This window comes from Medicago sativa, chromosome 7 (assembly GCF_051527215.1).
Source record: "Medicago sativa cultivar Bolivia chromosome 7, Bolivia_mono, whole genome shotgun sequence".
NCBI lineage: Eukaryota > Viridiplantae > Streptophyta > Magnoliopsida > Fabales > Fabaceae > Medicago > Medicago sativa.
Genome location: NC_140755.1, coordinates 16385825 through 16406295, shown reverse-complemented (window position 1 = coordinate 16406295; position 20471 = coordinate 16385825). Strand labels below are relative to the sequence as shown.

Sequence of the window (20471 nt, the reverse complement as noted above, 5' to 3'; positions counted from 1 at the left end):
AAACTCATGGACCTCATTCATATATATTATTTTGTTTATGTGGTAATTTTTTTTTTAAGAGAAACAGGGTGAAAAGTTGAAGATAAAACAATTGTTAGAAACACTGTTTAATGAAAAACAAATGATCTTATCCTATTTTTGATATAGAAATCTATGTGAGTAGATAGAGTGGTTAAAAAGCCAGAAGTGTAAACCAGAGAAAAGCTATGAAAGCCATGAATGGAAATAAGTTGAAGAAGGTTCCTCAATCATCCTATAAATACCCCTTCACTCTCAGCCATTTTCCTCACACCAACACAACCATAATCTCTCTCCTTTGTCTTGCTTCAAGCTTTCACTTCATTGATTCTTGTGTAGTGAAGCTAAAAGCTCTTCTTTAGCCAAAAGTTTTCGATACCTTTTTAGCTTTTTTCTACAATGACTTCTACACCAACCCCTCCACCAAACTACTCCTCACTCCCTGCTACTCCTAGAAATGCACAAAACCATAATCACAATCACCAAAATCAACAAAACAGTAGACATAGTCACCATAGTACTCATAAACGTCCTAGAGACCGTTGGTCTTCGTCCTCTAGGCACTATTCCACCTCACACTCTGCACCTGTAGCTGCTGCTGCTGTTGCTGAAGTAGGTACCAATGGAAGTGGAAGTGCTGCTGCTGCTGCTGCTGCTGGTGGTGGTGGCAGGAGTAGGGGCAATGGCAGAGGCAGAGCTGCATATTCCTCCACTTTGCTGGAGGGCAGGCAATCAAGGTTGGCTCCTGAATTTTCTGGCAGGAGGTCAACGCAGTACGCGGCCAAGATGCATTCTGGAATGCCGAGGGTGACGCCAAACAAACATGCTCACAGTGCTGCGGCTGACGAGGCACTTGGCTGTCTGTTCAAAGCTGGTAACAATGTTGCTGCTATTGATAATGTTTTTATTACATATGAACATAAGTTATGGGAGGTTGAAGATTATATTTATATGCTAAAAGAGTTTGGTAATACTCGTAGTCTTTTGCATGCTACAAAGTGTTTTGATTTCATTATGTTGAAACAAAATGGGAGGGTTGATAAAGGCAAGTTAGTTAGTGCTATGATTGGCACTCTTGGTAGGTTAGGGGAGATTAATCTTGCTTTGGGATTGTTTGAAAGAGCTAGGCTTGAAGGGTATGGAAGCACTGTGTATTCCTTTTCGGCCATGATTAGTGCTTTTGGCCGAAATGGGCGCTTCCCCGATGCCGTGGATTTGTTCAGGTCCATGAGTAGCTGGGGAGTTGTGCCTAATGTGATAACGTACAATTCAATCATTGATGCTGGGGCGAAAGGGGAAGTGAGTTTTGATGTAGTCGTTAAGTTTTACGATGAAATGATAGCCAACGGCATAATGCCAGATCGGCTTACTTACAATTCACTCCTTTCTGTTTGCGCATCGAAGGGCATGTGGGAAATGGCTCAAAAATTATTGAGTGAAATGGACCACAGGCGTATTGTTCCCGATGTGTTTACTTATAACACATATTTGGACACCTTGTGTAAGGCAGGCCAAATTGATTTGGCTAGAAGGGTATTCGAAGAGATGTCGTCAAAGAGAGTTTGGCCAAATGTGGTGACCTACAGTGCAATGATGGATGGCTATGCCAAGGCCAACCTCTTGGAAGACGCCCTAAACCTGTACGAAGAAATGAAGCTCCGATCTGTTTGTCTTGATAGAGTGTGCTATAACACACTAGTCGGAATCCACGCGAAGCTCGGCAATCTTGATGAAGCTATTGAGAAGTGCAAAGAGATGGAGAGAAGTGGAATCAATAGAGATGTAGTAACCTACAATGCTCTTTTGTCCGGGTATGGCAAGCATGGCATGTATGATGAAGTTAGAAGACTATTTGAGGAGATGAAGGCTCGGAATATATATCCAAATACGCTAACTTACTCTACAATGATCGATATGTACACAAAAGGTGAAATGTTTCAGGAAGCGATGGATGTTTATAGAGAGTTCATGATGGCGAGATTGGAGATTGATGTCGTCTTTTATAGTGCAATCATAGATGCACTATGCAAAAATGGTTTAATGGAGTCTTCTATTATGTTGCTTATAGAAATGATGGAGAAAGGAATAAAGCCAAATGTGGTCACTTTTAACTCCATAATTGATGCATCTGAACAATCGCCAACTTTGGAGTATGGAGTTAATGCCACTGACTATCCGATTGAAAAATCGTCTCCTATGCTTATTGATGGGGCTTTTCAGAATAAGCCGGGGGAGGACCGGATTTTGAAGATGTTCGAGCAACTTGCTGCTGGAAAAGTTGGTCAGATAAATAAGGATAGAAATGGACGACAAGACAAACACTGCATATTATGGCTCTTTCGAAAAATGCATGAGCTGAACATTAAACCAAATGTTGTCACATTTTCAGCCATTTTGAATGCATGCAGGTAGATACTTTGACAATATTTTTTGATTTATACATCTTTTGTAATGTGTGCATTGATATTCTCGCATGAATTATAACCATTTTCAAACCATATAATTTGATCCATTTTGATGCAGTCGCTGCAATTCATATGAAGATGCTTCACTGCTGTTAGACACGCTCCGCCTGTTTGACAATCAGGTGTATGGTGTAACCAATGGCCTGTTGATGGGTTACAGGGAACAAGTATGGTTTAGTGCTGAGACTCTGTTCGATGAAATCATGCGTATGAATCCTTCAACTTCGTCTGCCTTTTATAATGCCCTCACTGATATGCTGTGGCACTTCGGTCAGGTAAAAAGTCCAGCCATTAGAAATATGCTAGTTTTGCTTCTGTTAATTTTCTAATTTGTTTATCTAACATTCTAATTTTCTGTTTTTTAATAATAAAATTTGTTTTTGACATCAGAGACGCGGAGCTGAAATGGTTGTAATCGAAGGGAGACGCCGAAATGTGTGGAAAGGCGAATGGTCAATTTCTTGCTTGGATCTGCATCTGATGTCTTGTGGTGCTGCTTGTGCAATGGTTCATTCATGGTTGCTCAGTTTGCATAGTTCTCTTTTTCAAGGCATTCAACTGCCTGAGTTTGTGAAGTAAGGATCTTTACTACCTATGAATTTTTTATTGTTTTCATTTAGTTGGATTAATAAGATGATTAAATTGTTAATCACAATTTCATTTTATTTTTATTTCTTTGCAGCATTTTAACCGGATGGGGAAAGCACAGTAAAGAAATGGGAGTTGGAACTTTGAAAAAGGCTGTTGAAGCACTCCTAAATGGCTTGGGATCACCATTCAGAATTTATGAGAATAATTTGGGAAGATTGGTGTCTCCTGGAGAAGTGCTGACTGCATGGCTGGCACAACCTGGAGTTTTCAATTCACTTGTTCTGTATGATGTCCTAAATCATTCTCAAGCTGCTGCTCCGTCACATGATTATCCTGCTCTTCAAAACTAGATTGATACAAGCTAGGTATCACTGATTGATTGAACGAGTGTCTGATGTTATGACCCATGAGAACATTGAGAATGATCACAATGATGACCAAGGACCAAGTTCAGCTGAAGAGGAATTGTTGGGAATACTTGAACCCAATTACTTAGTGGATTATGTCACTGCGGAGCCCGAGAAAGGAGGGAAGAAAGGTCGAAAGAATTAGAGTCCTGAGTCGCTTAGATTAAGGCTTCTAGATGGATAAGAATTCGAATGCATTCACGTTTTTACTACTTACTGTTGTAACTGCCTTAGTGGCTTAGATTCCTTTTTGATGCTTTCATGATTGTACTGATGGTGCTATAAGTATCCCATTTGAGGAAAGGAATGAATAAGCAATGAAAATTGAAGAATGTGTTTAGCTTAGTGTAGTAACTTTAAATTACAAGTCTTATTACTCTCTGCCATTCATTCACTGATAAACAATTCCCTTTCAGATGTTCGACACCGATACGATTCAACTGGGAACCTCCACCACAATTGGCACCGATACGATTGTCGATGGACTTTAAGATTCTATAGTAATAAAATAAAAATAATATTCAAACGGTGTTGTATAATATTGCAAACTCTTTGGTGTTGTGTAATATGCATACTCTTTGTATTCTAAATCCTTTTGATGTCTCCGTAGATGTTAAAAATGTCTTCCAAATCCTTTTGATGTAAAAAATATTATTAATGAAATAATTATTCATGTGTTAAAAAGTTCATAGGATGTTTCCAACAGCTTTTCATTATATTTGTGATTCTGCATGCTCAACCTTCTATCCTGGAATTAAATTGTTATAATGGATATAATACTGAAGAATTCAATGAAAGCTGAGTCGAAAATATGACTATTTATGCATTTCACTTCATTTTGTTTGTCACTTTTATACATCATGAAGTAGCTTTGTGTCTTTGATTTGTGGGAATATCCTAAAGCACATATGCACAAATTTAGCTAGATGGAAGGAACTAATTTACTGACTAAAGACATCAAAAGTAATTATGTGACTATGATTTATGTGACTATGATTTAAATATAGACTTATCTATGATCTCTCAGGTGATATTGCCTATACATAATTTTAAGCCATGTCCCTTGGATAGCAGGCTTACTAGGCTCTGACTAAATCAAAAGATCAATAGCGGAACACTACATCGTCGGCAAAATATTAAGAACAGATTGAAACTAAAATCATAATGAATACATAAATCATATACAACCGACCAGATTAAGAGTACTGCATAAATTTCTAGTTATTTACATTCAATCCCACCACATAAATTTCTTGCTTGGATTTGCATCTGATAGAAGTGTTGTTGCTGCAAATTCAGAAGTCAATTTAATTAGTCCTTACTTAAGGATTAAATATGTTTTTGATCCCTATAAAATTGGGACTTTTTAAGTTTAGTTCTTACTTAATTTTAATAGTTTTTTTAGTCCCTATAAAAAATTTCTACACTCAGTTTTAGTCCATTCTAAATCCAAAATTGTTTATCTATGCTTAAACTCTTGAATTTTTGAACAAATTTTTGTAGCCGTGTTAAAAACATTACTAAAAATACCTCCACAAAAAATTAGTTCAAAATTTGATTTCTACATCCAAATTTTTGTTACTTTTATCTTGAACTTTTGTCATTTAAAAAAATTCATATTTAATTCATCTCACGTTAAAAAATTCTAAATTTTAGTTAATGAACCTTTTATAATGTTCTAAAAGTGTGTCCGAAAAACCGTTAAAAAAATTTCATAGTTTAAGGATAATGAAACAAATTTTGTTTTAACAGGGACTAAAATTACATGTAATTTCTTTTTGTAGGGACTAAACAAGATATTAAAATTAAGTAATGACTAAACTTAGAAGCTCCCAAATTTATAGGGATCAAAAACATATTTAACCCTTAATTTAAAGACCCGGTGTAATGATTATCGAAAAATTTATCTAAAGACCAAACTTAAAAAAAATCATTATAATATAGGAACTAAATATCTATTTAATCTATTTTATTTTATAAAAAAAAATTGCATATTTAATCAATGTTCATTATCATGAGTATTAAAATTTCAGTAAAACTAAATTTTATTTTGCTGACACTTTTGATCAATAAGATTTAGTTATTATAATCATAAATTAAAAAAAAATTGTTGTTCCTTCAAAATAAATGTTCAAAAGATAACTCATTTAACTATTAATTTAAAGACACGGTGTAATGATTATCTAAAAATTTATCTAAAGACCAAACTTAAAAAAATAATTATAATATAGGAACTAAATATCTATTTAATCTATTTTATTTTATAAAAAAAATGCATATTTAACCTACGAAAATATTTCTTAAAAAATAGTAAAAGTTTGACCAATATTATTAAGAGTGTGTTTGATCTGCTAAAAAAAAGAAGTACATGACAGAACAACTTCAATTGAACAGTGTTCTTGTTCAAAAAAAAACTTCAGTTATACAATTTTTGATTTGTAGAACTGTTTCAGGTGCACGACAAACTAGAGACAAAGGACATGACAAAACTGAAATTCTTGTCCTTCACTAAACCGCAACACAACTTTTTGTCCCACGTATGTTGTCTAAAATAGCATTTTGTCGACAAAAAATCATATAAGATCCAAAATTATTAAATTCCATAAAAGTTTGTCATGTGTTGTTTTGTTTTGTGTTGTGATGTTCTGTCTTGTGTTATTTTGTCCGGTAGCAAATCAAACGCACCCTAAAAGTAAAAAGAAAGGGTTTTGTTTGTGTGTGATCTAAAAATTATTTATGCTTGTAACTACATAGATTAATCTCTCGAGTCAAGTAAAACCACAATAGTTGATAAATCCCTCTCTTTTATTGTTTTAAATAAAGGGTTTCTATAATTCGTAGTTTGACCCTCGGAGGTAAGTCTAACCAATAGTAACTTTTTTTTTTTTATAAAAGTCTAACAAATAATTATTATTTCACCCAAAAATCAAACTCAAATTATTTGAAGAAATGTTCTATAAAGATTTAAGGGTAGTGTATTATGTATTCTATGAAAATTTCTAGTTACACCCCAATAAAACCTTGTTACACCCTAAAATGACTTAAAATGACTAAAATACCCTTAAAATAAAATAAATTTCCAATTGTACCAAAACCCTTTCATCTCTTCTATCTAAAACCTAATATGTTTGTTCCTCCTTCCCAAACCTAGAATATGATCGCCTTTTCTCTTCTGTTCACCGAAACCCGCTCATCATCATCTTCTAAAACTCAATCGTACAACTTTCTCTTCATTTTCTTCGCATCTTTTTCCCAATTTAAAAGGTAATCTTCAACTTCGATTCTTGATATATTTTACATTTACACTTGGTAACCCCTAATTTGCATGTGCTTTGTTGATTATATGAGATGAGATATGTTTAGTTTGAGTAAAAAGGCGCATACATAAAAATAAATCAAAATTTTTAGCAAAAAACTTGATATAATAATTTCAATTATTCCTCTGATTAGATCATTGGCTAAAGCGAAATTTTGTAATGTATTAGGGCATCCTATTAGTAAGCTAGTCTGGGCCAATTCATCTGATTTTGATATTATTGACCGATTTTTGCAAATATGCAAAAATCTTTCTCATTATTACAATGGATCCTAAAAAAAAATTTGTATCAAATAAAATATATACTTTGTCTTTCTTGTATATTGTAAACACAAAAGTAATGTATGCGTTCTTTTTAAAAGATCAGGTTCAGAAGAATTATTGGAAGAATTCTTTACAGAGGAAGAAAAGATTCTTACTTTGATTTTTTTCAAGAGATTCTTCTACTTCGCACAGGTTAAATAGAAATCAGATTTGGTATTTGGATATTCTTTTCAGTAACGATCTGGATAATGATGAATGATTGGTATGTTATGATACTTAAATGTTCTATATATCGAATTTGTATTTTATATATAAAAAATATTCTGAAATGTTCATGTAGTTAAGAATTGAGTTTCAAGATTCCTCTTCTAGAGAAGTAACCCAGGTTTAGATGTATACATAGGGAAAGCTGTGTGCAATGAAAAATGCATGCACGACTTAGGGAGGGCTTTTTTTTTGTTTTATTTGATTAAAGAATGAATTTTCTACTCCATCTGACTAGTTCTGGGTTCGAGTCCCGGATAATCCATTTAAAATTATTAAATAAAGTAAATATTGCGAAATATATATCGCTATTACATATCATAGCGAAGTAATATCTATACAATATAGAAACCATTCATTTTTATTAATGAATTGTGAAATGAGGAAGATAAAAGCAAAATTGTGTTAATCTAGATGAATAACATGATACAATGGATATTGATATTGATTGACACTGGTATATAAGTCATGTTATATTGTTTAAAAATAAGCCCTTAGTTCTATACTTATAGAGAATTCGTGTGCTTGGGGGTCCCTGATAATTATATTTAAATAAACCCAAGATTTTACCATGACTACAATTTTAGAGAGACGCGATAGCGAAAACCTATGTGGTTGCTTCTGTAACTGGATAACAAGCACTGAAAATTGTCTTTACATTGGATGATTTGGTGCTTTGATGATCCCTACCTTATTGACCTCAACTTATGTATTTATTATCTCTTTCATTGCATCCCCTCCAGTAGATATTGATGGTATTCGTGACCCTGTTTCTGGATCTCTACTTTACGGAAACAATATTATTTATGGTGTCATTATTCCTACTTCTGCGGCTATCAATTTTTACTTTTACCTGATATGGGAAGTTGCATCTGTTGATGAATGGTTATACAACAACGGGCCTGTTGATAATTGTTCTACATTTCTTACTTGGTGTAGCTTGTTACATAGGTTGTGAGTGGGAACTTAGTTTTCGTCTGGGTATGCGCCCTTGGATTGTTATTGTATATTCAACTCATGTTGCAGCTACTAGTGCAGTTTTCTTGCTCTACCCAATTGGTCAAGGAAGCTTTTCAGATGGCAAGCCTCTAGGAATCTCTGGTACATTCAAGATTGTATTTTAGGCTGAGCATATTAATCTTATGCATCCATTTCACATGTTAGGTGTAGCTGGTGTATTCGGCGGTTCCCTATTTAGTGTTATGCAGGGTTCCTTGGTAACTTCTAGTTTGATCAAGGAAACCACATAAAATGAATCTGCTAATGAAGGTTACAGATTCGTTCAAGAAGAAGAAACTTATAATAATATTGTAGCTGCTCATGGTTACTTTGGCCAATTGATCTTCCAATATGCTAGTTTCAACAATTCTCATTCTTTACATTTCTTCCTAGCTGATTGGCCTGTAGTAGGTATCTGGTTTACCGCGTTAGGTATCAGCACTATAACTTTCAACTTAAATGGTTTCAATTTTAACCAATCAGTAGTTGATAGTCAAGGTCATGTAATTAACGCGGGCTAATATTATTAATTGTGCTAACCTTGGTATGGAAGTTATACATGAACGTAATGCTCATAACTTCCCTCTAGACCTAGATGCAGTCTCCATCTATAAATGGATAATATTTTGGTTTTAAAAAAGGATACATGTTTTTGAAAATAAAGGGGTAAAGGAGTCATATCAACATTGTTGATATTACTCCCCCTTGTTAAGAGTCTCACATCGAATAGGAGATGATCTGCTATCATATTTCCGCTATCGGGCCACCCACCATTTATGTTCACGAATCAAGCCCAATAGTGTTGGTCGTGAGGGGGTGTGTTAAAAGTCCCACTTCGGATATGGGTGGGACAAAGGATATGGAACAAAGATAAAATAGAAACCTAAAATCATTGAAAAATTAGAAAAAGAAGAAATTCATTTTCCTATATACAGTAGAATATGGATGGAAGCAGGGGCGGTTTCAAGTCTTGGCGAGCCTGGGCAGTTGCTCGAGCTCTGTCCCAAATGTTTTTCAATTTCTTATGTAAATCCCTCTGAATTTCTTATATAACCCCCTATAAATTGAACAATTTTTCAGATTTTTTTATTATTTGCTTGCAATTTCTTATGTGAACCCCTATAAATGTGTTGCAATTTTTTTTTATGATAAAATCTTTAATCTCTCATCGAGATGAGTTGCAGATCTATGATTATTTATGAGTGAAAGTTTAGAGTGCAACAATTAAAATAGCGTTTTGAAAAATTTTATATGAAAATAACAGTTTTTTTTTATAGAATGACAAAAGAAAAAGAAAAAAAATGAAAACTCTAAGAACATGGCTCAGTCTGAGGCATCAACGGTTTTGATATTAACTTAAAATTTTAAATAAATTTATGTTTGGTCAACAAAAAATTGTGATGTAGTCAAATAATAATAAATTTAGATTAGCTGTAACTAGAAATTTAGTTATTCAATTCAAACCGTGAGAACTTTACTAAACTAGGTTAGAATAGAATGAAACGGGAACTTCATAAGGGCATAGGTAAGCGGGAACCTCAAAGTAAACGATCTTATCCGATTATCAAACCTCAAAATCAAACAGAAGTGAAAAACAAAGAAAACCAAAAATTTCATTGATTTTAAATACCCAAAACCTCTTTCTTTTCTTTTCCCTCCTTTCTGTTGATTTTAAATTGATTGATTCTTGATCAATCAAGCAAAAAGTTCCCTCCTTTTTGTTGATTTTATATACCCTTTTGCCAAAAGTTCATTACATTGTGTTGATTTTCCGGTGTGTCAGAGTATCGAACCTAGATCATCAAAGTTGAAACTTTGTGTTGATTTTAGATACCCTTTTGAGTTTTTCATCATTTAGTTTTTCTACAATGACTTCTACACCAACCCCTCCACCAAACTACTCCTCAATCCCTTCTGCACCGAGACAACGTCACCAAAATCACCATAAACGTCATAGACATTATTCCAACTCAAAGTCTGCACCTTTATCTGCTGCTGGCAGAGGCAATGGCAGTGGCAGAGCCTCCACATTAGGTTCTTTACTGGAAGGCAGGCAATCAAGGTTGGCTCCTGAATTTTCTGGCAGGAGATCAACCCGGTTCGCGGCCAAGATGCATTCTGGAATGCCGAGGGTGACTCCAAACAAACATGCTCACTCCCCTGCTGCTGATGAGACGCTTTGCTGTCTATTCAATGCTGGTAACAATATTGCTGCTATTGATAATGTTTTGATTACATATGAATCTAAGTTATGGGAGGTTGAAGATTATATTTATATGCTTAAAGAGTTTGGTAATACTGGTCATTTTTTATTGGCGACTAAGTGTTTTGATTTTATTATGTGGAAGCATAATGGGAGGGTTGCTAAGGGTAAGTTAGTTAGTACTATGATTGGTACTCTTGGTAGGTTAGGGGAGATTAATCTTGCTTTGAGATTGTTTGAAAGTGCTAGGCTTGAAGGGCATGGAAACACCGTGTATTCCTTTTCGGCTATGATTAGTGCTTATGGCCGAAATGGGCGCTTTCATGATGCTGTAGATTTGTTTAGGTCCATGAGAAGCTGGGGCGTTGATCCTAATTTAATTTCGTATAATTCGTTAATCGATGCGGGGGCTAAAGGGGATGTGGATTTTGATGTAGTTGTCAAGTTTTATGATGAAATGCTAGCTGAAGGCATAGTGCCGGATAGGCTTACATACAATTCACTGCTTTCTGTTTGCGCCTCGAAGGGCATGTGGGAAACGGCTCAAAAGTTATTGAGTGAAATGGATCAAAAGGGTATTGTTCGCGATGTCTTTACTTATAACACATATTTGGACACACTGTGTAAGGGCGGCCAAATAGATTTGGCTATGAGGGTCTTGGAAGAAATGTCTTCCAGGAGAGTTTGGCCAACTGTTGTGACTTATAGCACAATGATAGATGGTTGTGCCAAGGCTAACCTCTTGGAAGATGCCCTAAATTTGTACGAAGAAATGAAGCTTCAATCTATTTGTGTTGATAGAGTGTCCTATAACACAATGGTTGGAATCTATGCGAAGCTCGGTAGGTTTGACGATGCTGTTGATCAGTGCAAAGAGATGGAGAGATGTGGAATGAAAAGAGATGTTGTAACTTATAATGCACTTTTGTCCGGATACGGCAGGTATGGCATGTATGATGAAGTTAGAAGACTATTTGAAGAGATGAAGGCTTGGAACATATATCCAAATACGCTAACTTACTCTACAATGATTGATGTGTACACTAAAGGAGGAATGTTTCAGGAAGCAATGGATGTTTATAAAGAGTTCAAGAAGGCACGATTGGAGGTCGATGTTGTCTTTTATACTTCAATTATAGATTCACTATGCAAAAATGGTTTAGTGGAGTCTTCTATTATGTTGCTTATTGCAATGATAGAGAAAGGAATCAAGCCAAATGTCGTCACTTTCAACTCCATAATTGATGCCTCCAGACAATCGCCAACTCTGGAATATGGGGTTCATGGTTCTTCACAAGCCATTGAGTATCCAACTGAACAATTGTCTTCTATGCTTATCGATGGTGCTTTTCAGAATAAGACAGGGGATGACCGGATCTTGAAAATGTTTGAGCAGCTTGCTGCTGAAAAAGCTGGTCATAGAGAGAAGGATAGGAGGGGACAACAAGACCAACGCTGCATATTGTGGCTCTTCCAAAAAATGCATGAGATGCATATTAAACCGAATGTTGTCACATTTTCAGCCATTTTGAATGCTTGCAGGTAAATACTGTGACAATTTTTTTCCTTCTACTATCTTAAATCATACATATTTTTAATGCATATATAACCAATCTCAAAGCTTATAGTTAATTAATTTTGATGCAGTCGTTGCACTTCATTTGAGGACGCTTCAATGCTGTTAGGTGCGCTTCGCCTGTTTGATAACCAGGTCTATGGTGTAACACATGGATTGTTGATGGGTTATAGAGAACAAGTATGGTTTCAGGCTCAAACTCTGTTTGATGAAATGAGGCGTATGGATTCTTCAACTGCATCCGCCTTCTATAACGCCCTCACAGATATGCTGTGGCACTTTGGTCAGGTAAAGTCCAGCTATTAGAAATTTGCTAGTTTTACATCTGTTAGTATTGTAGGAAATTCACTCATTTTCTGTTTTTGTTGTAATAAATTTGATTTTCACATCAGAGACGCGGAGCTGAAATGGTTGTAATCGAAGGGAGACGCCGAAATGTGTGGAAAGGTGAATGGTCAATTTCTCGCTTGGATCTGCATCTGATGTCTTGTGGTGCTGCTTGTGCAATGGTTCATTCATGGTTGCTCAATATGCATAGTACTTTATTTGAAGGCTCTGAACTGCCTAAGATTGTGACGTATGGATCTTTTTCACCTAAGATTTTATTTTCCTTTGATTGTATTAATGAGAGGCTTAAAGTGTTGATCATTATTTTAATTTTAATTCGTTTTGCAGCATTTTAACCGGTTGGGGCAAACACAGCAAAGTGATGGGTGATGGAACTTTGAAAAGGGCTGTCGAGGCACTTCTTAATGGAATGGGGTCACCCTTTAGGATTGCTGACGGTAATTTGGGAAGGTATGTGTCTCCTGGAGATTTGTTGGCTACTTGGCTGAGACAACCGGGCGTTTTCAATTTGCTTGTTCTGTACGACGTCCTTAATCATTCTCAAGCTGCTGGTCCATCGCATACTGCTGCTCCATCACATGCATGATTGTCCATATGACAGAATGTTTGTAATATAGATTCAGATAATGAAGATTAGGATTGGGTGAATTAGCTCAATCTGAAGAAGGGTCTTAGGATTTGTTGTATAACCTGGAGTTGATTCCTCCATGAACCATGATACTAGACTTTGGTGTAATTTTTTCTCATCTATGTTTGTGCACATGATTGGAGTTACCTCTTCAACCCTTCAAGGTGTGGAGAGTTTTCACTTGTGAATTGTGATGCATAGCTTGATGACATGATTCAATTTTGTTTACTTCATATGGTTTTTTATCTCTATTTCACGCTTTCGTCGGCCTGGAAAAAATTTCGCCATTGCTTATATATATTATGTCATGGCTGTAACTTCAAATTGAAACATTGAGTCAACTGGAACATATATAGTCCTCAGTTTTTTGTTCCAATTCTAAAGCTTTAGCAAGAACTTGTTTTTGCTTCTTTAGAAACTATGTTAATTAAAATTTCTGTGATAATCTTTGAGGTAGAGATTCCAGATATTATTATAAAAATGTCTAAACTTTTTTGCTGTTTTATAATAAAAATGTCTAAACTTTTTTTCTGTTACTAGCAATGACTCACTAAAGAGTCTGTAATATCATTCAAATGACAAATTAAAAAAATGAAATCATTATGTCATCAATACAAGTGCAAATCATCCATTCATCTATGACAAAATTCCAAACTAAGTGCAAAAAATTTACTTTCAACTTTAGACATAGACAAGCCAATCACTCATGGCAATTTCTAATAGAAAGCAAGTGTGACACAATATATTATCAAAACAGTGTGACTAGAATGACAGACATTAGAAAATTGCTCTTCTCACAAGTGATTTTACTCACTCCCACCAGAATCTACCCAAAATAACTCTAACGTGAGTTAACTCACGTTGCTATAACTCACGTTTATAGCAACGTGACTTAAGTCACGTGGGTATAAAGCCAACGTGAGTTAACTGATGTTGCGATGCATTACCTGTTTTAGGTCATTCCCAGCACCTCCACACTTCAAACACACACTTCTTTCCCTCTTCACCTCCAAAACACCCAAAAGTATGATTTTTTGGTGAAAAATCTTGAGCTCAAATCATTGGAAATCGTCATGAAGGAAGTTTCTACGCTCATCAAAAGTCTAGAATCAGGTAATGCATCATCTTAACTATTTACATTTTGCTGGTTTTTGTGCATGGTCGTCATTTTGGGAGGTACAACTGGGCGTGAGTTAAGTCATGTTGAGTGCTCATCGTGAGTTAACTCACATAGGTAGAAGGACAACATGACTTAACTCACGTTGGTGCCCAGAATTTGAATGTTGGTACCATTTTTTTTCTTTCTTAGACTTGTTCCACAAGTTATTTATATTTTTTTTTCCTTGTTATTTTTTATTCAATAGATATAGTGATGGTTGAAAATTATGACTCGACCTGTTTTTATTTTTCGACAAATACATGAAAAAACCGCAATTTTGTCCCGAGTACGCGTCCACCCACAGGTTAGTTTTCGTGCCCCAAATTTTCAGGCAATATACATATACAAGATATGATGTCCATTAAAATGCAATCGACAGCCAAAGTTAGTCCATGAATCCATTCTTGAGGATCAAAATGTCTATCATGAAAGATTCATTCTCATTATCATCATTACAACACAACTTAGGCTCACTAACATGATTAACAAGCAAAACATTAACATTCTGAGCATCAAGTTCATTCACAACAGCATCAAAAGCCTCAATATGAGTCATTTTCAAAATAGAAGGATTATAGTTAGCAAAACCTTCCATAACCTTAGGTGCATCCTAATCATTAAAAGTATCATTCACACTGTCATGTTCTTGTCTTGTCCACATGTAAATTGCATATGTTAGTCTGACACTAATAAAATTATTTTTCACAAGCTCACCAACAAGTTCCTCTAAAGGTCTTCTATCAACCCAGCACATCTAATTTTATTTTATCCATCATTCATCAATTTAGACATTTAGTTCACAAGTCATAATTTTATTTAGTAAATAATATATTAAATATCTTAATTTTATTGTCTTTCTCCTGTCAAAGAAAAGATGATATTGTCTTTCGCAGCACAAAATGAATAATCTCAAAAGTTATGAACCATTGAAGATCAAGAATATAGTTACAAAAATTTTGTTATAATATTTAAACCACATGTGAATGCTTAATAACTCAATATTATCTTAATCATCAAATTAAGCAATGCATAAACCTAATTTGTAAACAATATAGTGTATATCTTTATTATAGTTGTCTTTCTCAACAAGAAATGAATAGTTTTGCCTTTATGAACCGGGAATGAATTACGACATTTGTCAAAAATAAAGTTTTAAAGTTTTCCTATAAATGTATAAATATTTTCAAATGCGATCACGCGGAAATTGTAATATAATAGGAAGTTATCTTAAAATTTATCTTAAAAATGTATAAATATTTTCAAATGCGGTCACGCGGAAATTGTAATATAATAGGAAGTTATCTTAAAATTTATCTTAAAATTAAAATTCCAAATATGATTGTCTTTCTCCGCACGAAATGAATAATACCGCCTTTTTAGATTGGCAATGAACAATGCTTACGAAACAAAAATATATTTTAGGTGATTTTTTTAATGCAAAGTAATTTTACATATCAATCAATTAAAATTATTTATGAAAAAAATGATTTTAATTTTTCCTAAATATATAATACAACCAAATTTAAAGCATAATGCATGCATATACTTTTAATTTAACAATGATATACTGTCAGTGTAAATAATTTTTGAATAAGTCATGTAATCACATCTCACCTATAAGCCATGAAAGGAAATAAGTTGAAGAAATCAAAGCAAGTTCTCCTATAAATTCCCCTTCATCTTCAACCATTTTTTTCACACAAACACAACTCAAAAGCTCTCTCCTTCCATTCTCAACCTTCTCTTCACACTCAAGCCATTTATTCTTGCTTATATATATAAAACAAAACAAAAAAAACACATTGATTCTAGTGCAATCAAGCATTCACTTAATACCCACACAAGCCATTGTTCTCTCTCTTTTTTTTCATAATGACTTCTACACCAACTCCTCCACCAAACTACTCCTTAGTCCCTGTTCCAAGACCTGCTGAAAACAATCGAAATCACAATCACCACAATAGTCATAAACGGCATAAAAACCGGTGGTCTTCTTCCTTAAAGTATGCACCTGTGGTTGCTGTTGCTGCAGCTGAATTTGGTTCAAATGGAAGTGCTGCTGTTGCTGGTGGTGTTCAATCTGTTGGCAGGGGCACAGCTGCGTCATATTCCTCCGCATTGGATTCTTTATTCGATGGCAGGAAATCATGGCTTCCACCTGAATTCTCTGGAAGGAAGTCCACCCGGTTTGCCGCGCAAATGCAATCTGGAATGCCAAGGGTAACCCCAAACAAACATGCTCACAACAATGCTGCAGATGAGGTGATTCACTGTCTCTTCAAAGCTGGTAACGATATTGCTGATATTGATAATATTTTAATTGCATATGAACATAAGCTAAGGGTGGTTGAAGATTATATTTATATGCTTAAAGTGTTTGGTAATACTGGTCACTTTTTGTTGGCCCTTAAGTGCTTTGATTTTATTATAAAGAAGCAAAATGGGAGGGTTGCTAAGGGTAAACTATTGAGTACTATGATTGGTACTCTTGGTAGGTTAGGAGAGATTAATCTTGCTATGAGATTGTTTGAAAGTGCTAGGTTTGAAGGGCACGGAAACACCGTGTATTCCTTTTCGGCCATGATCAGTGCTTTTGGCCGAAATGGGCGCTTTCATGATGCTGTAGATTTGTTTAGGTCCATGAGTAGCTGGGGACTTGAACCTAATTTGATAACTTACAATTCATTGATAGTTGCTGGCGCGAAAGGGGAAGCAGATTTTAATGTAGTTGTTAAGTTTTATGATGAACTGTTAGGGAGAGGCATAGTGCCAGATCGGATTACTTACAATTCACTTCTCTTTGTTTGCGCTCCAAAGGGCATGTGGGAAATGGCTCAAAAGTTACTGAGAGAAATGGATAACAAGGGTATTGCTCGTGATGTGTTTACTTATAACACATATCTGGACACGTTGTGTAAGGGCGGTCAGATCGATTTGGCTAGGGGGGTCTTGGAAGAGATGTCTTCCAGGAGAGTTTGGCCAACTGTTGTAACCTATAGTACAATGATAGACAGCTGTGCCAAGGCGAACCTCTTGGAAGATGCCCTAAATATGTACGAAGAAATGAAGCTTCGATCTATTTGTGTTGATAGGGTGTCCTATAACACACTGGTCGGAATTTATGCGAAGCTTGGTAGGTTTGATGAAGCTATTGATCAGTGCAAAGAGATGGAGAGATGTGGAGTGAAAAAAGATGTTGTAACTTATAATGCTCTTTTGTCCGGGTATGGCAGACATGGCATGTTGATGAAGTTAGAAGACTGTTTGAAGAGATGAAGGCGCGAAATATATATCCAGCTGCTGGTCCATCACATGATCATCCAGCTGTTGGATATAAGATTGATACAAGCTATGAGACTTCAAATTAAATGTGTGTTTGGTGTCTTACATGTGTCAATGTCCGGCACATGTGATTACGTTTAATTTTCTTTTTCAAATTATTACTAGTGTCGGAGCGTAGTGTTTGGTCTGTGTCTGTGTCAATGTTTCATATGATACAAGTCCCTTATTGCTTTCTTAGTTTAAATAAAGTTCTTGAATTCAATGTCTTGTATTTTCCTTTTCCAGTGTCTTGTACTGCCCCGTTGTAGGGGGAAAAAAATTGAATGAATAATACTAGTAGTTTGCTCCATTTGATTCTTGTTCTTTTCTCCTTACTTCAATCTTACTATTTCATCAATATATGTAAGAGTTATAAGTGAAAGTCTCCTAATCCTAATTATCATGACAAAAACATTGTCGAAAATCAAGTGTGAGTAATTATCTTCCACATCGGTTAGAAATGGAGGAAAGATTAGATATATAAGAGAGGGGACACATATACCTAACGCTTTAAGATTTTGGGTGGAGATGTGGTGTCTAAGTCTCTTAGGATCGAGGATGTTTAGCTCATCGCCGCTCTATATGCTCCTCGGGCTCCCTAATAAACATTGACTCAATGAAAGCAGAAATTGCTGATTGAAATTCAGAGAAATTATGTAAAGTAATCTTTCATTCACAATGTGACGTATAGTCTTTCACTAGACATTTTAGACTTAGAGGGAAGGCATGCCCCTGTCTGTCTCCAACACAACACCAACACGTGTAATTTCATTTAACCATTTCCATTTCCTCAAATCATTACTATGTTTACATGTCAATGAGAGTGTTCGTGTCAATGTTCCATTGTTTAAGCTAGATGAATATGTATGTAGCTCTTACTATTACAATTCTTGATAGAATTCATAAATGAGTAGAAGATATATTAACTAGTGTAAATAATTGTTGTAAGCAACTATTACATCCAATACTTACAATGTTGACGAAACAAAACATTCCTGCATTTGACAGCTTAATATGTTGACAAACCTTTGCTTTGATGGTTGTATTTGAAACCTACAAGAAATTATATCCTATCACATGAATAAAATTAGTGGAAATTCTTCCAGAAATTAGTAAACTTAGGACCTGATAAAATATAAGGTGAATCATGAAAGGTATAATTTATGTTGGAATTAAAAAGTTGAAAAAAGCTAAATACCGTGTAGTGGAGGATTAGTTTGATGTAAATTTCAATTAACTTCAAACATGATTGGAGTGGCATTTGGAATCATTTGCCGTTCCTCCTTCTTTGAGTAAGACTCTCTTCTTCTTCTTGTTCATTTTGCTAATACAGTAGCAGCAGAGGTAGCAGTTTAATTAGATTCTCAGTATGACTCCATCCGGTGGTGGTGTGGTGGGCAGAGTGACCTTTAAATGGTTAAAATATGGTATTGGTCCCTGCAAAATGGGCCAGTTTTGATTTTAGTCCCTGCAAAAAAAATTTATAGTTTTCGGTCCCTGCAAAAATAGGTCAGTTTTGGTTTTAGTCCCTGCAATTTTTTTTTATAGTTTTTGGTCCCTGCAAAAATAGGTCAGTTTTGGTTTTTGGTCCCTGCAAAAATTTTTGTTTTTGGAAATAGTCCCTTACCCCAATTATGTGATGATTTGTCACTTTTGTGCATATGTGGCATATGTGTTTACTTAATAAAAAGAATATTATTTTTTATAATTTATATAACAATAATTATTTTTTAATTAAAAAATAATAATAAAACAGATACAATAATTATTTTTTAATTTATAAAAGTGACAAATCATCACATAACTGGGGTCATGGACTATTTCCAAAAACAAAATTTTTTGCAAGGACCAAAAACTATAAAAAAAATTGCAGGGACTAAAACCAAAACTGACCTATTTTTGCAGGGACCAAAAACTATAAAAAAAAAATTGCAGGGACTAAAATCAAAACTGACCCATTTTGCAGGGACCAATACCATATTTTAGCCCCTTTAAATTTAAGGTACATTACCCCAACTTTCAAAAGAGCTTCCAACTTTAACTCATTTGTTAACGCGGCATTTCCATTTATTTTGATCAGCCGATGTTGGGGGCAAAATCGCTAGATTGTGTAAGTTGGGGGTCAAAATTACAATTTAGCCAAACAATAAAATACAAGTGGGTGTCACTTTTATGAAATGAGTTCAAGTTCGAGGCTTAAAAAAGTGTCATTTTAAAAGTTTGGATGATAAAATCGTCAATTTGTGAAAGTTGTGAGTGGGGTGTCAAAAATGCAATTTAGCCTTAAATTTGATGAGATGACAACAAATAATTGTTGTGTCCGATGGTAACATATTTCACTCTTTTATCGTAGAATATTTAAGTGCATAATCGAATAAAAGATAGTATTAAAGTAGTGCTAGGAACTCTAATTTTTAAACACCTACTCAATTACTTGTTAATTGGGTGAAATTCATGTCAATAAGAGATCCTAAATCTTTACACCATACGAATCTTGCCCCATCATATGCTTGGTTGACTTTGGCCAGCAATTTTAATCGGAAAAGACCAATTTGTGTTGATAGACCTAAGCTAAAATGTCAAATGGAACCAATTTAGAGTAAAAGACCAAGCTGAACCCAAAACTAAGTTGAAACACCAAAAATATATTTAAGACTTCAAATATATGTGTTTAGTTTGATGTTTGAAAAACAACACTAGCTGATTCTTAAGATACACTACTTAAATCGTGTTAATAAAAACCATGTTAAATATGTTTAGTCTACAAAATCACGACTTTTCAAGTTTAGTCCCTATAAAATTTTAATGGTAATTTTAGTCCTTCATAATATTGTAGTTTGTAAGAATAATCCTTATTTTTTATTTTATTTTTTTAAAAAAAAGGATAATTTTAGTAGGGGTGTTCGCGGTGC

At 34.7% G+C, this 20471-nt stretch overlaps 2 protein-coding genes and 1 pseudogene across 2 annotated transcripts; all 3 read left to right on the top strand.

The window, feature by feature from the left end:
• Positions 1-206: 206 nt before the first annotated feature.
• Positions 207-3826, top strand: LOC146904630 (uncharacterized). The gene is made up of 4 exons (XM_085725349.1): positions 207-2426; positions 2542-2758; positions 2874-3058; positions 3166-3826. The coding sequence occupies exons 1-4, from the start codon at positions 418-420 to the stop codon at positions 3422-3424; spliced, it is 2670 nt and encodes an 889-aa protein (XP_085581475.1). The 5' UTR covers positions 207-417; the 3' UTR covers positions 3425-3826.
• Positions 3827-9771: 5945 nt separating this feature from the next.
• On the top strand, positions 9772-13312 carry LOC146904629 (pentatricopeptide repeat-containing protein GUN1, chloroplastic-like). The gene is made up of 4 exons (XM_085725837.1): positions 9772-12069; positions 12175-12391; positions 12496-12680; positions 12779-13312. The coding sequence occupies exons 1-4, from the start codon at positions 10193-10195 to the stop codon at positions 13035-13037; spliced, it is 2538 nt and encodes an 845-aa protein (XP_085581963.1). The 5' UTR covers positions 9772-10192; the 3' UTR covers positions 13038-13312.
• Positions 13313-15982: 2670 nt separating this feature from the next.
• On the top strand, positions 15983-17868 carry LOC146904628 (uncharacterized; annotated as a pseudogene).
• Positions 17869-20471: the final 2603 nt, after the last annotated feature.